This window comes from Pteropus vampyrus, unplaced genomic scaffold (genome assembly GCF_000151845.1).
Source record: "Pteropus vampyrus isolate Shadow unplaced genomic scaffold, Pvam_2.0 Scaffold99, whole genome shotgun sequence".
Taxonomy (NCBI): Eukaryota; Metazoa; Chordata; class Mammalia; order Chiroptera; family Pteropodidae; genus Pteropus; species Pteropus vampyrus.
In genome coordinates this window covers 3,379,163-3,392,947 of record NW_011888880.1, presented here as the reverse complement: position 1 = coordinate 3,392,947, position 13,785 = coordinate 3,379,163, and the positions used below count along the sequence as shown (strand labels likewise).

General features: G+C 34.2%; 1 protein-coding gene across 3 annotated transcripts in view; it reads left to right on the top strand.

Moving 5' to 3' along the window:
* The window catches only part of ARFGEF1 (ADP ribosylation factor guanine nucleotide exchange factor 1), a 72,964-nt gene that overhangs the window by 46,565 nt on the left and 12,614 nt on the right, over positions 1-13,785 (top strand). For 2 of the 3 annotated variants that reach the window (XR_002781431.1, XM_023533287.1), the window contains exons 23-31: positions 4,009-4,315; positions 4,672-4,823; positions 4,957-5,129; positions 6,077-6,237; positions 7,127-7,257; positions 10,083-10,212; positions 11,293-11,428; positions 11,511-11,649; positions 13,269-13,357. Coding sequence is in view for 2 of the 3 variants with exons in the window: in XM_023533287.1 (XP_023389055.1) it covers positions 4,009-4,315; positions 4,672-4,823; positions 4,957-5,129; positions 6,077-6,237; positions 7,127-7,257; positions 10,083-10,212; positions 11,293-11,428; positions 11,511-11,649; positions 13,269-13,357 (1,418 nt within the window). In the remaining variant the exon portion in view is untranslated. The remainder of the gene's footprint in view (positions 1-4,008; positions 4,316-4,671; positions 4,824-4,956; positions 5,130-6,076; positions 6,238-7,126; positions 7,258-10,082; positions 10,213-11,292; positions 11,429-11,510; positions 11,650-13,268; positions 13,358-13,785) is intronic. The other variant, XM_023533288.1, reaches the window with a different exon arrangement.

Sequence of the window (13,785 nt, the reverse complement as noted above, 5' to 3'; positions counted from 1 at the left end):
ACTTCTGATGGACACTTTAAAAAAATATAACATGTACTATATTCTTTTCTTGGTGCTCGGAGACATGTGCTGATCCATTTTACTTTGCTTTAGATAAAACTCTTTGCTCTAAGTACAGACAGAACTAGAGTCTTGCAGGCTACTGACCCACCTTGGACGTACTCCCTGGAACTTTCTCCTTGAATTCTTAATGTCCACTTGCTGTCCTTTTTGTTAGAGGAAAGAGGTCATTTGCCTTTTTTTTTTTTTTTTGTAAAGGTCGAAGAAAGATTGTGTATGGTCTTATACCTACTTTGTAACCCAAAAGCTTATCACATGCTTGATACTTTTCAAAGTGCTTTACATATGTTATTTCACTTAATCCTTTGAGTAACTTTATGAGATGAATAATATTTTTGTCCTCAACTTAAAAATAAGGAAACTGAAACACGGGGAACTTAAATAACTTTCTCATCCCCACAACCAGGGTAACCTGGTTTGTTTTTTTCAATAACAGTTTCATTCACAGAGGATTTTGAGGGGTGGAGCCAGGATGCACACTCCAGCAGCCTGTCTCTGAGTGAGCACTCGTAACTGCTCCACCCTTCTCGCCCTCATGCACAGCTCCGGAGCAGTGCAGTGTCTGTCCTCCTTCCAGGTGATTTTCTTGCCTTCCAGAAAATCGTTTTTACTGTCATTACGATAACCTATTCAGGCAGGAGTCAACATTTTACATACTATTTTTGTTTCCATAATATACTTTCATGACCATACCCAGTTCTAATTTATCCAACTATCCACTGTTAGTTACACGTAGACACATCACTCATTTGAACAAATAATATGCCTCTCTGTTTTAAGAATTTATGCTATTTCAGAGGAGTCTTGGCACAAGTTCTGTTAGTACTTTGTTGTCTCAAACTCATCACCATCAAAGGCTTCTACAAACATAAATTCAATATCTGATTGAATTTATTTAAATTTTAGCTCTTAGTGAAAACGTTAAAAGTTACATCTTTGAGTTATTATACGATTATATCTTTGTGTAGTGCATTTTACTTTTTCATTAAATTTCTTGTGAATTTCTTTCTGAATATCCGAGTTTATTTTCATATGTAATATTCTGACTCTAGTCTATAAGCTAACTCAGTGAGATTACCCTGGTTTTCAAGACAGTGGTAAGAATATTGTCAGCCATCATCCTGTAAAGCTCTGTGCTTGTTCAGCAGGAAATGTCATTTTCCTGTCCTTCGGCCTATTGCTCTGAAAAATCTATTATGACAAGTAGATAAACATGAAAAATAAAAATAATTTTTTGCTTAATTGTTTATAGTTTCTGTTTCTTAACTGAAAAATATGTGATTCCATTAAAAGCTTTAAGATGATAAAATTTTATAATTACTTCCATTTTTGTATTAGAGATCTTGTTCCATTAGAATTTAGGAGAGTATTGGGCACTTGAATCTGGAATACCTCTAGGGCTTGCTAGGGTGCAGTTTGCTAGGCACTGCCAAACTAGACCAGTTTTTTAAGTTTTACTAAACAGGGATAGTTTGTCCAGGAATGATTTACCTCTAAAAGTTTATCAGTTATTTACCACCATATTTTTTGTTTTTATTATTATTTTTTAAACACATCAGATCTAGCTTTATCAAACTAGCCCATCTCACACTTTGGAATGTCCTGTCATCTTGCAAAAAACACATATAGCTCATCGCCCATTGCATTTGCTCTTAAATATCTTTCACTTAGGTCTACGAAATAAATGTTACCTGTGATATTTTCATTCTGAAAACTTTCATATACAGTAATTTAGTTTGCCTATGTGTTGTTTACAGGTTAAAGTCTGATCCAGAATCTGCAAGTTTTGTCAACTTTTTTATTTTTTTTTTCATTTCTGCATCACTGTCATAATGTGGATGAAGCAATAATCTATCAAAAATGTTTTTCCTACTCATGCTTTTCAGGACATGTCTTAATAACACACAAGATTCTTATGCTTCTGTTCTTTGCTTTTCATACAGGGAATATAGAATCCATTTCATAGACTGATTTTGTGAAACGTAGCTCTGTCTCCTGTCTTAGTATATCAGGGCTTAATTTTACATGCTTCCACAGAACGTTGTGCTCTACCATATGGCTTATCTCTTTAGTGGAGCATTACTAGAAATATAGTGACCCTCAGAGGCTACCAAAGTGAGTAGCAAGTTGAATGCCCTTTTCCAGGTTGCGTGCTCCCGCTACCTTCCACCATTGCCTGGGTCTACAGAACCTGTCTGATTGCTGCTACTACTTCTCTGTCCTGTGTTCTATCTCATTTCACTGCTTTCAGAGAATTTGTTGCTTATTTCCCCTGCAGTCGCATACAGTCTCCATCTCTGTTCTGTTCTTTAGCCCTTCAACTCTTTGCCATTTGCTTCCTTCTCAGTTAAAAATTTTTTTCTTGTTTATCCTATACTTTTTAGTTTTCACTGTATTTTTTGGTTTTCTTTTTTTTATATAGCCATTGTTTTCCATAAGAATACCTCTAGTTTGAGAAATTGGCTAATGACATAATGCCTAGTCTAGCAATTTTCATTTTTGTTTATGTAAGAGTTTTATACAATGGCTTTGTATATTTTAATTTCTGGATCCAGTCTAACCACTGGATTAAATGTGGTGTTATTACTCTTATTTCTCCCCCAGATTGTGTCTTCAGCCAGATCTTTGAATTGTTGTTTTGATCAACTGACAAGAGCAATATAGGAAATCTCAAGATATTCCTTTAGTAGCTGAAATTCTGAATTGTCATGTTATTAGTTTTTAAAGCTGTTTTTCCAGTCTCACTTTTATTATTCATTGCCAGAACACATAGACATACAGTCAGGGGCACTAAGGTTAAAACATTATGATATACTCAGAACATTTAGATTGTGGTAGCAGGAAAAAATTAGATATTATGAATGTTTAATTATGTTTTGCTCAGCTAAGTGTGAGGCAGTGTAGCATAGTAGCTAGGAGGGTGGACTCGGGAATCTGCCCCTCTGGTTTGCATCTCGACTCCAGCACTTACTAGTTCTGTGACATTGAGGAAATTATTAAATATCTTTGTGCCTTACTTTTCATGCTTATAAAATTGGACATATAATAGTGCCTACTTCACAGAGTATTCGTAATTATTATGAGTTGATATACATGAGGCACTTAGACAGTAACACACCTTGTGATTGTTGGTAGCTATTACTGTTAACTATGGTTACTTTTATTTCTAAATTTAATGTTCGACCTGCTTCCGCCTTTAAGATTTCCTTTTTATCATTCAAATCTTACGGTGTTTATTTAAAATTGAAGAATATCCGGTTCATCCTGGAAGTCACATTCAAACCCATGGTTACAAACACAGAACATGAGTAAAAATGCAGACTTTAAAAAAGAGGACAAATGGGTCTACACTGAAGTCTTAAAAAACTCTAAAACACAGAAAAAGAGCTGGCCAGCTTTGCCCAGCATAGCTTAACTTCAAACATTTGAATGCCCTGAGAAAAGTCTTTTAACCACTTCTTGGTTAAGCTGTTCAAGACTGTTTGCAAAGTTCTATTAAATTGCTTGTAACTTAATATAAATGAGTTTTCTAATCAAACGTACAATACTTGTAAAATGAAGTAGAATTTTTCATTTTAAAAACATGCTAATATTAGTAATCAGGAAAAAATTGAAAAATCTATAGTGTGCCAATTATTTTACAAATTAATATTTTTCTTGTTCTTAGTCTCAAGATACCTATCTAGTGTTTATAAAATTATTAATAAAATTAATAAAAACTATACAACCAGTATTACTTGAAGATATTATTGAATGCAAAGGAAGGAGTGAGGAGCATCCAAACTATACTTGTTACTAAACTGTATAATAAGAAATACTCATGTGACTACTTGATTTTTTTGTTTCCTTAAAACAGATAAAAGTAGCTAGTACCTCAGGCTACTGCATTTGAATTGGTGTAACAGAAGTGTGAGACTATATGTTTTTGAATTATATTTTTTTCTTTAGAATATTTACAGGGTCCACAAGGCTAGATGGAAATGCTATTGGTAAGTATGTACATTTATTCCACTTACAAGCTGGCATTTTTTGGCTGAAAGACTTGAGAGTTAAGCTAAAAAATTATAAATCTATTTATATTATAGTGGATTTTGTCCGTTGGCTCTGTGCTGTGTCTATGGATGAATTACTTTCCACTACACATCCAAGAATGTTTAGTCTACAAAAAATAGTAGAAATATCATATTACAACATGGGAAGAATAAGATTGCAGTGGTCTCGAATTTGGGAAGTTATTGGAGATCATTTTAATAAGGTATTTGAATAATTACAGGATTTGCTTGCATTTGTATTATTTTTCATTGTTTAAAATTTCCTTATCATAATCTAATTGGGTCTGTTTTTCTTTCCAAGCAGTTTTTAAACTACATTTTGTAACTAATTAAATTTAGAAAACCTTTTGAGCCCTGTTTTCTTCAGTTCTCAGTTTTAAGAATTTAGCTAATATAATGTTTTTCTTGTTGAAAAATATTGTTAGCACCTAGTGCCTTTATGGAGAATCTTAGGGTTTATTTATCTATGCTGTTAATGATATACTTTTTCTAAAACAAAAATAGAGAATTAAAGCTTTTCACTGCTGACATTAGCACTCTGTATTTGTTGCCGATGCAGGTTGGCTGTAACCCTAATGAAGATGTGGCTATTTTTGCAGTAGACTCCTTGAGGCAGTTGTCAATGAAGTTCTTAGAGAAAGGGGAGCTTGCTAATTTCAGATTCCAGAAGGATTTCTTAAGACCTTTTGAACATATAATGAAACGGAACAGGTATTATATTTGTTGTATTGCTTAATATCAGAAAAATACCGTATTAGTTTCCACAGCAGGGGGGAAACAGAAGGGAAAGAAAACCGATGAGTTTTTATACTGTATGTGTATCTAAGAAATTATATTATTTTAGGTCTCCAACAATTCGAGATATGGTTGTACGGTGCATAGCACAGATGGTGAATTCTCAAGCTGCTAACATTCGGTCTGGATGGAAAAACATTTTCTCTGTGTTTCATCTAGCTGCATCTGATCAAGATGAAAGCATAGTGGAACTTGCATTCCAAACAACAGGGAACATTGTCAGTGAGTATTCTTTTAGTTGTGTTTAAGTTAAACAGAATTTTAATGTGTTCAGAAGATAATTCAAGTATAAGGTTATGGGCCTATTATGGTTTTTAAGTTTACCAAGTTTTGCCTACAGAAGCAGAGTAAACAATGACATTATTATTATAGTTAACATATATTGAATGTTTACTATATGGCAAGCACTGTAAGCACTTTGCATGTATTTTCTTCAGTCTTCACAACAACTCTGTGAGATAAGTATCTTTAGTATCCCTCCCCCTTTTTCCTGTAGATTAGGAAACTGGGCCCACTGAGGTTAATTTGCCTAAGGGCACGGAACTGGTGAGTGACAGAATTGTGATTCCGAGCAAGGGAGTCTTAAGGAAAAGGCTTTGTTTTTGACAGCTGCGCTTCACAGCCTCCCTTGACTTTAAGGGAGAATGAAATATTAAAGGTCTAAGTTTGGCCTATCTGGAAGGCAAGCATGGTTACCATCTTCAATGTCAAGAATAGTGATATCTTCATAGTTATTTATTGAGTACTTGCTTGAATTAAGCATCGTGCTAAATGCTTCTTAACTTACGTGATCTTATTTAGTGCTTACAACTATCCTGTGGGTATTGTTATCCTTATTTTATAGATTAAGAAACTAAGATACAGAGAGTAAATGTAATTTTGTATATTCACTCAACAACTGGTGATTCAGTACCTACCGTGTACCAGTAACTGTATTTGGTGCTGGATTTACAACATAAATAAATTGCAGACCTATTTCCCTGTCTCTGCTCAAGGTAGTCAGATAAATGGTCACGGCAGACTTGAACCCATATCTATATCTGTCAGACATCGAAACCCTTAACCTTTTAAGAAGTATACATTACATCTAGAGATTGATGTATTTTTTTTGGTACAATTAAAAAAAATGAAAATTTATAATTATCTTGATATCTCTTTCTCTCTTTTAGCCCTGGTGTTTGAAAAACACTTCCCAGCGACTATCGATTCTTTCCAGGATGCGGTGAAGTGTTTGTCTGAATTTGCATGCAATGCAGCTTTCCCAGACACAAGTATGGAAGCAATTCGGCTTATTCGCCATTGTGCAAAATACGTGTCTGAGAGACCTCAGGTATAGTGTCATTTAGTAAACGAAATTTTACTGAATATTTATTTCAGTAAACACAAAAGTTATCTGAGCTTGATTCTGAGTTATATTGGGAAGTAATGATAGCTAAAGTTTACTGAAGGTATCAGGTATTTTTCTGAGTGTTTCACATGTATTAACTTATTCAATCTGTGTAACCACTTTATGGGCTAGATAGTATTATAGCCCCATACAGTATGATGAGGAATATGAGGCACAAAGAAGTTTAGAAATAACATCTGTGATTGCAGGGCTAGTAAAGGAGACCTAAGGTTGAACTCAAGCCTGTGTTTTTAGCCTTTACTCTCTACTATGTTTTGCCTTTCATGCTCTCCATTACTGAAGTTGACTGTCTTGGATGAGTGTGGGCTTAAGCACTAAAGTAAAAGGTTGAATTGGCAACCTGGCTGCCAACTTTAACTTGCATATCTGAATCTGTCTTTGTAACTATCATAAGGAGAAGTGATGCACTATAGATTTGGTAATAAGATTTTTACTATATACTGACATGGGGCTGTGGGGTGCTTTGTACTTTTTACATACACATACACTAACTCATCTGACCTTTCCACCTCCTCAGTGCAGTTAGTGTGGCTGCATGGTGTCATAACCGTTTAAACGATAAAAACGAATACCTGATTTAATCTGGTTAATAATGCAGAAAACTGGTAACAGAGTTGAAGCTGAACTCAGCTTTTGGATTCAAGTCCAGTGCTCTTCATAGGCAGTTATAATCTCATCTTTTTATAAATTGTGGTTTATCAAGTTGTTCACTTTTGATTCATAAAGCATCTTTTAAAGTTTTGGAGAAATAATATGCTTAATGTATAGGTATTATTTTTCGCCTTTAATAAAGCTACCTTTCTTCTTGAAGGCATTCAAGGAGTACACGAGCGATGACATGAACGTGGCGCCTGAAGACAGAGTGTGGGTCAGAGGGTGGTTCCCGATCCTCTTTGAGTTGTCGTGTGTCATCAATAGATGCAAATTAGATGTAAGAACCAGGTAACAATCAGTATTTGTAATTAAAATTTTGTAAGGCTTATTTTACTACATGACTATAATCAAATTAACTTTTCTTATGTGAACACAAGTTTGATTGTTAAAGTGTGTTTTATCAAATATAGCAATTATTAGATAGGCAGATTTTAAAATACGTTAAAATAGAACAGTGATAAAAATGGAAATGCATTACCATTCTGTCTTTTCATACATTTGTTTCCAATCAGAAATAGAAGTTAGTGGCAAAATTTATTTTATTTCTTGAAGAATAATAGAAGAATTTCCAAATGTACATCCCTGATGAATTTTAGGTAAAGAATCATTTCTCTGAAGACTGGTCAGTAACATATTTTGAATAATACAGGTCTGTTCAAAAAGAATTAGTCTTTCCAAAGTTTATTCTCAATAAAAGATCTACATGAACATATGGTCTATTTCTAAAGAAACTGTTATGGTTATAATATAACCAGACAGGCACTCAGTATGTACTCCTTACATTATAGCTCACTCATATCATTCCCATAGGATAATTTTTTTCCCTCTCTATTTTTGACTGCTAAAGTGAAATAGCCAGCTTGTGTATCCAAATATCTGTCAACAAGGGCTTAAGGGCATTATGAGTTCAGTTTTATGTTAAAATCTCTCTTTTAATTATCCTGTCTTCTTTTTAGGGAGAATCAGTCATTTGGACATTTGGATTTTTTTTAAATCAGAAAGGCGGTACAGACTTGTAACAAATCGGTGATAGAAATATAATGAAAGAATGAATCTCTCCTTCTTCCCCTTATGCCAGAACCACACCCACCTCCATCCAAGATTACGTTTGATTTATTTCCTAAGACATTTTTCGTTTTCGTAGTAGTATTTGTTATAACATAAAGTTTTATGCAATAGATAAATCTTCCAAAGTAGCACTCAGACCTTGGGAATTTGTCGTAGAATTTAGCAATCCCAAGAACATTACACGTCTTATTTTGTATCTAGGCATCGAGGGTTATTTGTCAATAGACCTGTTAGAACTTGATAAAATTCAAGATAGCCCCCAATTCATGTAAATCTAAATTATCTAGATTTACACCTTTCAAATGTCCAGCCACCTCAGTGAAGCAACTGACACGTAGTGACTGACAAGTTATGTAAACTCAGCACCCCTTCCCTGACCCTGTTTACTTGTAGAAATCTGCTTGACGAGGGACCTACCTGCTCTTTTAGCCTCTTTAGCCTGTCCTTGTCTGGGACCTTGCTACCTTGCTTCTCATCATACCTTATATTCAGATTATGGATGGATTCAAGTTCCTGAAGAGAAGAAAAAAATGTATGTTCTAGTTAGTAAAGGAGAGGGAAAATATGAGTAAGCTGTTTAGTGATGGATTTCATTTTCTTACCTCATCCCAGGGTTTGTAAGGGCTATCTTTTATTTAGATTACATTTAAAAATGTAGCACTATGATTTTTATAACACACTAATTACAGAATACTTTCACATGCATTCTCATTCGATTTCCTTACAATGCTAAATAAATAAATAACCTGGAGTCCCAAATATTTTTTTCCCTATACCATCAACTTAAATACTGCTTTAAGAAAGACTTCTTCAGTAATAATCCTTGGAAACCTTTATTGATCAGCGTTTGCTTTGAGGGCCTAAAAGAAACAGGATCGCACATCCCCTTATCCCCGGCCATGGGAATTAGCATTTGGTTACTTGGAGTGAGGCAAAATGGATTTCGAGCTCAGGAGATAGAGAGAGGAGGGTGCCTTGTTCTACTGCAGGGGAAAACAGCAAACTCTGACAAGGTTCTTTTGGGGAAGACAGAATATTTCTTTCACAGGCATTTCCTTACTAGTTTCTTTACTTCTGCTCATTTTACACATTGGTTATATTATGGAGCAAACAAACTTGTGAACTTGCCACAGGGCTGAACTACCTTTACACATTCATTTAACAAATATTTGTTTCGAGGCTGTACTAGGCCTCAGGGTAGCTTACCAGCAAATGAGGCCAAGTCCCAGGCCTTATGGAGCCTTTCAAAGAAGATTTTGTTCTGGATTCCCATCAGACATTTAGAAATACAAACTTTTTCTAAATTGAAGGATACTTATATTTTGCTAGAAGAAAGTAATATGTAGAGAAGAGATCAAGTTTTTTAATGTTTACATGAAGTTATTATTTCGAGAAAGGTAATAAGGAATCAAAGGCAGCTTTGAGTTTTAGTTTTAGCTAGCACTTATTCAGAGATAGTGAATGAGATACTCAGCATTTTATTCATTGATCACATGCTTGTCGTGTGCCTCCTAGGTGACCAGCATCGCAGGAAAAACACAGACCCTTGCCCACATCAATGTCTTCATGGATTAGTTGGACAAATCCTTTTGTTCGAGGATATTATATAAACAATTATATTGTTAGTTAAAAATTCCTGTAGCTCTTTGAAAAAGATTTTCTAAACTCTAATTTTTATTCTTAGATTGTTATTGATTCACTTTCTTCCTTGGCCATGGTGCCACAAAATTAATATTCACTAAAATGATGATCTTTCTCAATCTGTAATTTCATTTATAATTTTTAAATGATGATGGCGTGGGAGTGGAGGAAAAGTAAAATAAAAAAATTTTAAGGATAAGGCTTTTGAAGTTTTTTTCCAAAATGACACATCCTAAAGCTGTAGAACAACTTAAAAATTTTAAAGTCAGTATCATGTGTTAGTTTAAAACCATTTTTAAACTTTGTTTTCTGCAATTTCGTGAACTATAAAAATTAGGAGGGGGATTCTGATGCGAATTGCTTTTTTGTATTTTAGCTTTCCTAATTGTGTTCTATCACCTTAGGGGTTTAACAGTCATGTTTGAAATAATGAAAACTTATGGCCACACTTACGAAAAACACTGGTGGCAGGATTTATTTAGAATTGTTTTCAGAATCTTTGACAACATGAAATTGCCAGAACAGCAGACAGAGGTAAGAGAACACAGAATTTTCATTTACTATAGTCAAGAGATTCTTAATATTTTCTTTAATATATTACAGTATTTCAGACTAGATACATTGAACAGAAAAAATTCCTAGAAAAATTTCCCTTAAGGCATCACAATGTGTCGTCTTTATAAACAAGAATACTGTTCGGAGGCAGAACCAAGTTAACAAATCGTTTTCTGGTTTTCATCGTTTCTGTTGAACTTCAGTTTCGTTTCCTCACTTTAACATTGTCACAACTGTAAACACCAATGGCTTTCTTTAGTATTTATAATGACTTCTTGTTCTGAGTTGGATAAAGAATACCCAGTAATAAGTTGGTTTTTAAAATTGCATTGTCTTTTACTACAAACCTGTTACAGTATGCATTTCGGTAAGTGTGGGGAGAGAGCTTCAAGTTTTCTCATTTTGTCCCACATAGTTGTATTAAATGCGAGCCTTGGGGGCTCTCCAACCCACCCAGAGTTTTACTTTAGAGCTCTGATTTTTAAATCTACAGGTAGACTCGTATTTAAAGCATCTTATTAAGTATGCACTGGCACAAACCTGCATATGAAAACTATCAGTCCAAATTAGTCCTTTATGCATTTGGGAAAAATAAATTACTTACACTTACTTTGGCACTTTTTGCATCATGTGGTATTTTCAAGAACTGATGAAAGTCAGTTTAAGTTTAAAGTCATGCTAACCCTACTTGGATAAATTCATATCCTTTCACCCCTTTATTTCTTTTTCACGTTTGGTCGTAAAAGACATGAAAAGAGCAGAGCCAGCTGTTATTATTCATGAGTATTATTTGAAAAGTCATAACACTAATGGTAAAATAATGCAGTGATAGTTTTTTTACAGTCAAAACCTTGCAAAAAATAGTTAAATTGTTTTATACGTCGGTGATTATGGGATAGTAGAGAAAAGTAGATAACAGATATTAACTTGAGGTGAATGTAATAGGCCAGAAGGAAGTAAGCGGTCTCAAGGGAATGGGGACAGGCTCACATTTTACATATCTTAATTCTAGTAGTTGGTGCATGTTCTGACCTTCATTTAATGGCTTTTTTCCTCTAGAAAGCCGAATGGATGACGACGACTTGTAATCATGCACTTTATGCGATCTGCGATGTGTTCACCCAGTATTTAGAAGTACTCAGTGATGTACTTTTGGATGATATTTTTGCTCAGCTTTACTGGTGTGTGCAGCAAGGTAGGTCTGTCCCAGATAAGTGACACAAAGTATTACATGTGACCCTGGTAATGTGTAAATGAATTGCTCTTTTCTTTTCTAGACAATGAGCAGTTAGCACGATCTGGTACAAACTGCTTAGAGAATGTTGTGATTCTGAATGGTGAAAAATTTACCCTAGAAATCTGGGATAAAACTTGTAACTGCACCCTGGATATCTTCAAAACTACAATCCCACACGCGTAAGATTTTATGCAACTTTATGTATTAAAAAGTTAGATAGGAACCAGTGATTTATCATAAATCTTTTAAAAAATATCTCAGTATTCCGTGAATTCATATTTATTATAAATCAAACTCCTGTAAGCCATAACAAATACATAAATTAAATTCTTTATAAACCAAATTCTTCAATGTGATCATCCAAAATTGGAGCGAAAGTGAAATGATTTACTTTTATAAGGTTTTGTTCGTCCAGACTAAACCAAGCAGTAGTTTTGAATTGAAAAAAAAAAAAGAATCGAAACAAATATTTCAGTTTCTGTAGATAGAATCTAAGGATATTTTACTTGCAAATATATTTAACAGTTAATTGTCATCTTTTTCCAAGAGGTGATTGGAATTGAATTGTAGTGAAAGAGTGCTTATCGATGGGGAAGCTGACACACAGTGTGGCTGAATGACACCCGGGATGTTTATAGGGCAGACTTGAATTTACTTCTCCGTTCCACTTTGGGCCCTCCGACCTGCACAGTTTTACCTTGGATCCACGATATTTAAATCTACCTTAATAAGATGTTTTAAATCTTACCTAAATGTACTGGCATAAAACTGTATATGAAAACTATCAGTCCACATTTTTAAGTGTCATAAACTTTTTCTTGACATGAGTTAAATATGTTTGTATTGGTATGATTCCCTTGTAAATATCCTAATCAATAGGAAATAGGAAGTCAAAAGGAACACATCTCAAGGTCGGACTACACTAAAAGGACACACAATAATCCCCTCGGCCTATTTGACATATTTTTTTTATTTTTTGGTACACATTTTGTTGAATTGGTGTAAGTGACAAATGATCCATCTTTGTCAGTTTATCTGTGGCCCCTACAGAGTGATTTTCTGACTAGTTATTATCCCTACGAAGTCTTTATAAACATCAGTCAGACTGAACATTTTTTAGAACTGCTTCTGTTTTAATTCATTGAATGTATATACTCAGGATAAGGTACATGATTTTAGAGATCATCTGATAACCATCTCTTAGTAGCATATATCTGTGCCAGAGTTCTTTCCATATTGAACTGAAATGTATTTACTATCCATCTGCTCCATTCCCCAGGAGCTGCTGCTTCTCAGAATCAATAACTTAGGCCTTAATCATCTTTCTGTCTCAAGTAACTACTTAATGGGTGTCAAGTTAGTGTCCCCTTTTGGGCCAAGTTTTATTTCGTTTATTTTTAAACATTAAAGAAAATAGAATCTAAAGGGTTCTATGAATTTTTTGAAATGTCTCAAACTTTTTTTCAGTCTCCCTTTGGAAAATATTTAATGACCCTTAATACTTAAAAGCGAGTTTAAAGTTACTGAAACTTTTCAGAAGTGCTTTTTACTATAAAACTTATGACCAGAGTACTCTTTTAAATATATTAAATGCTATTACTTTCTGGAAGTACATGTTGTATACTTTTTACTAGATTTTTTTTGTTTTTTAGCAAATTGCTCTTAGCAGTAGTCAAAGAAGGAATATGTTGTTTTTGGTATATTCATGTGATGTTTTTGTGCCCCTTTCAAAACCTGTTGGATGGATGTGACGTGTTTTACACTGTCAGTGATTGGTGTGATTTTGGTGTTTTTAAAGGCTCTTGACCTGGCGTCCCACTTCTGGAGAAACTGCTCCCCCACCTACATCCCCCGTGAGTGAGAAACAGTTGGTAAGTTCTAATAAAGCATATTTAAAATTATTTTATTATTCCGATAAGTAATTTTACCATAGGCCAAATTCTTTTCTATGACCCCAGCTCTCTTAAAAAGATGGCATAAAAGTACTCTTCAGAATTCTCAGGTCAGATTTCATGATGGTAAATTTCCCCGGTGGCTAAAATTTATCTCTGTAAGTGCCATGAAAGTGGCATTTTAAAGTATATTATACTGTGGATGATCTGAGACAGAGTAAAATAATTTCAAGAGTTGTAAGAGGCAGGTACCAGATTATCTGTGGCTTTCCATGCCAACCTGAAGATATTATTGGATTTTATTTTAAATTTTAATTTCGTTATAATTTGACCTTAAAGTTACAAGAACAGTACAAAATATTTTCATAAACCCTTCATCCAGTGTATTTGTTTGCTTAGGTCTGCCATAACAAATTATCATAA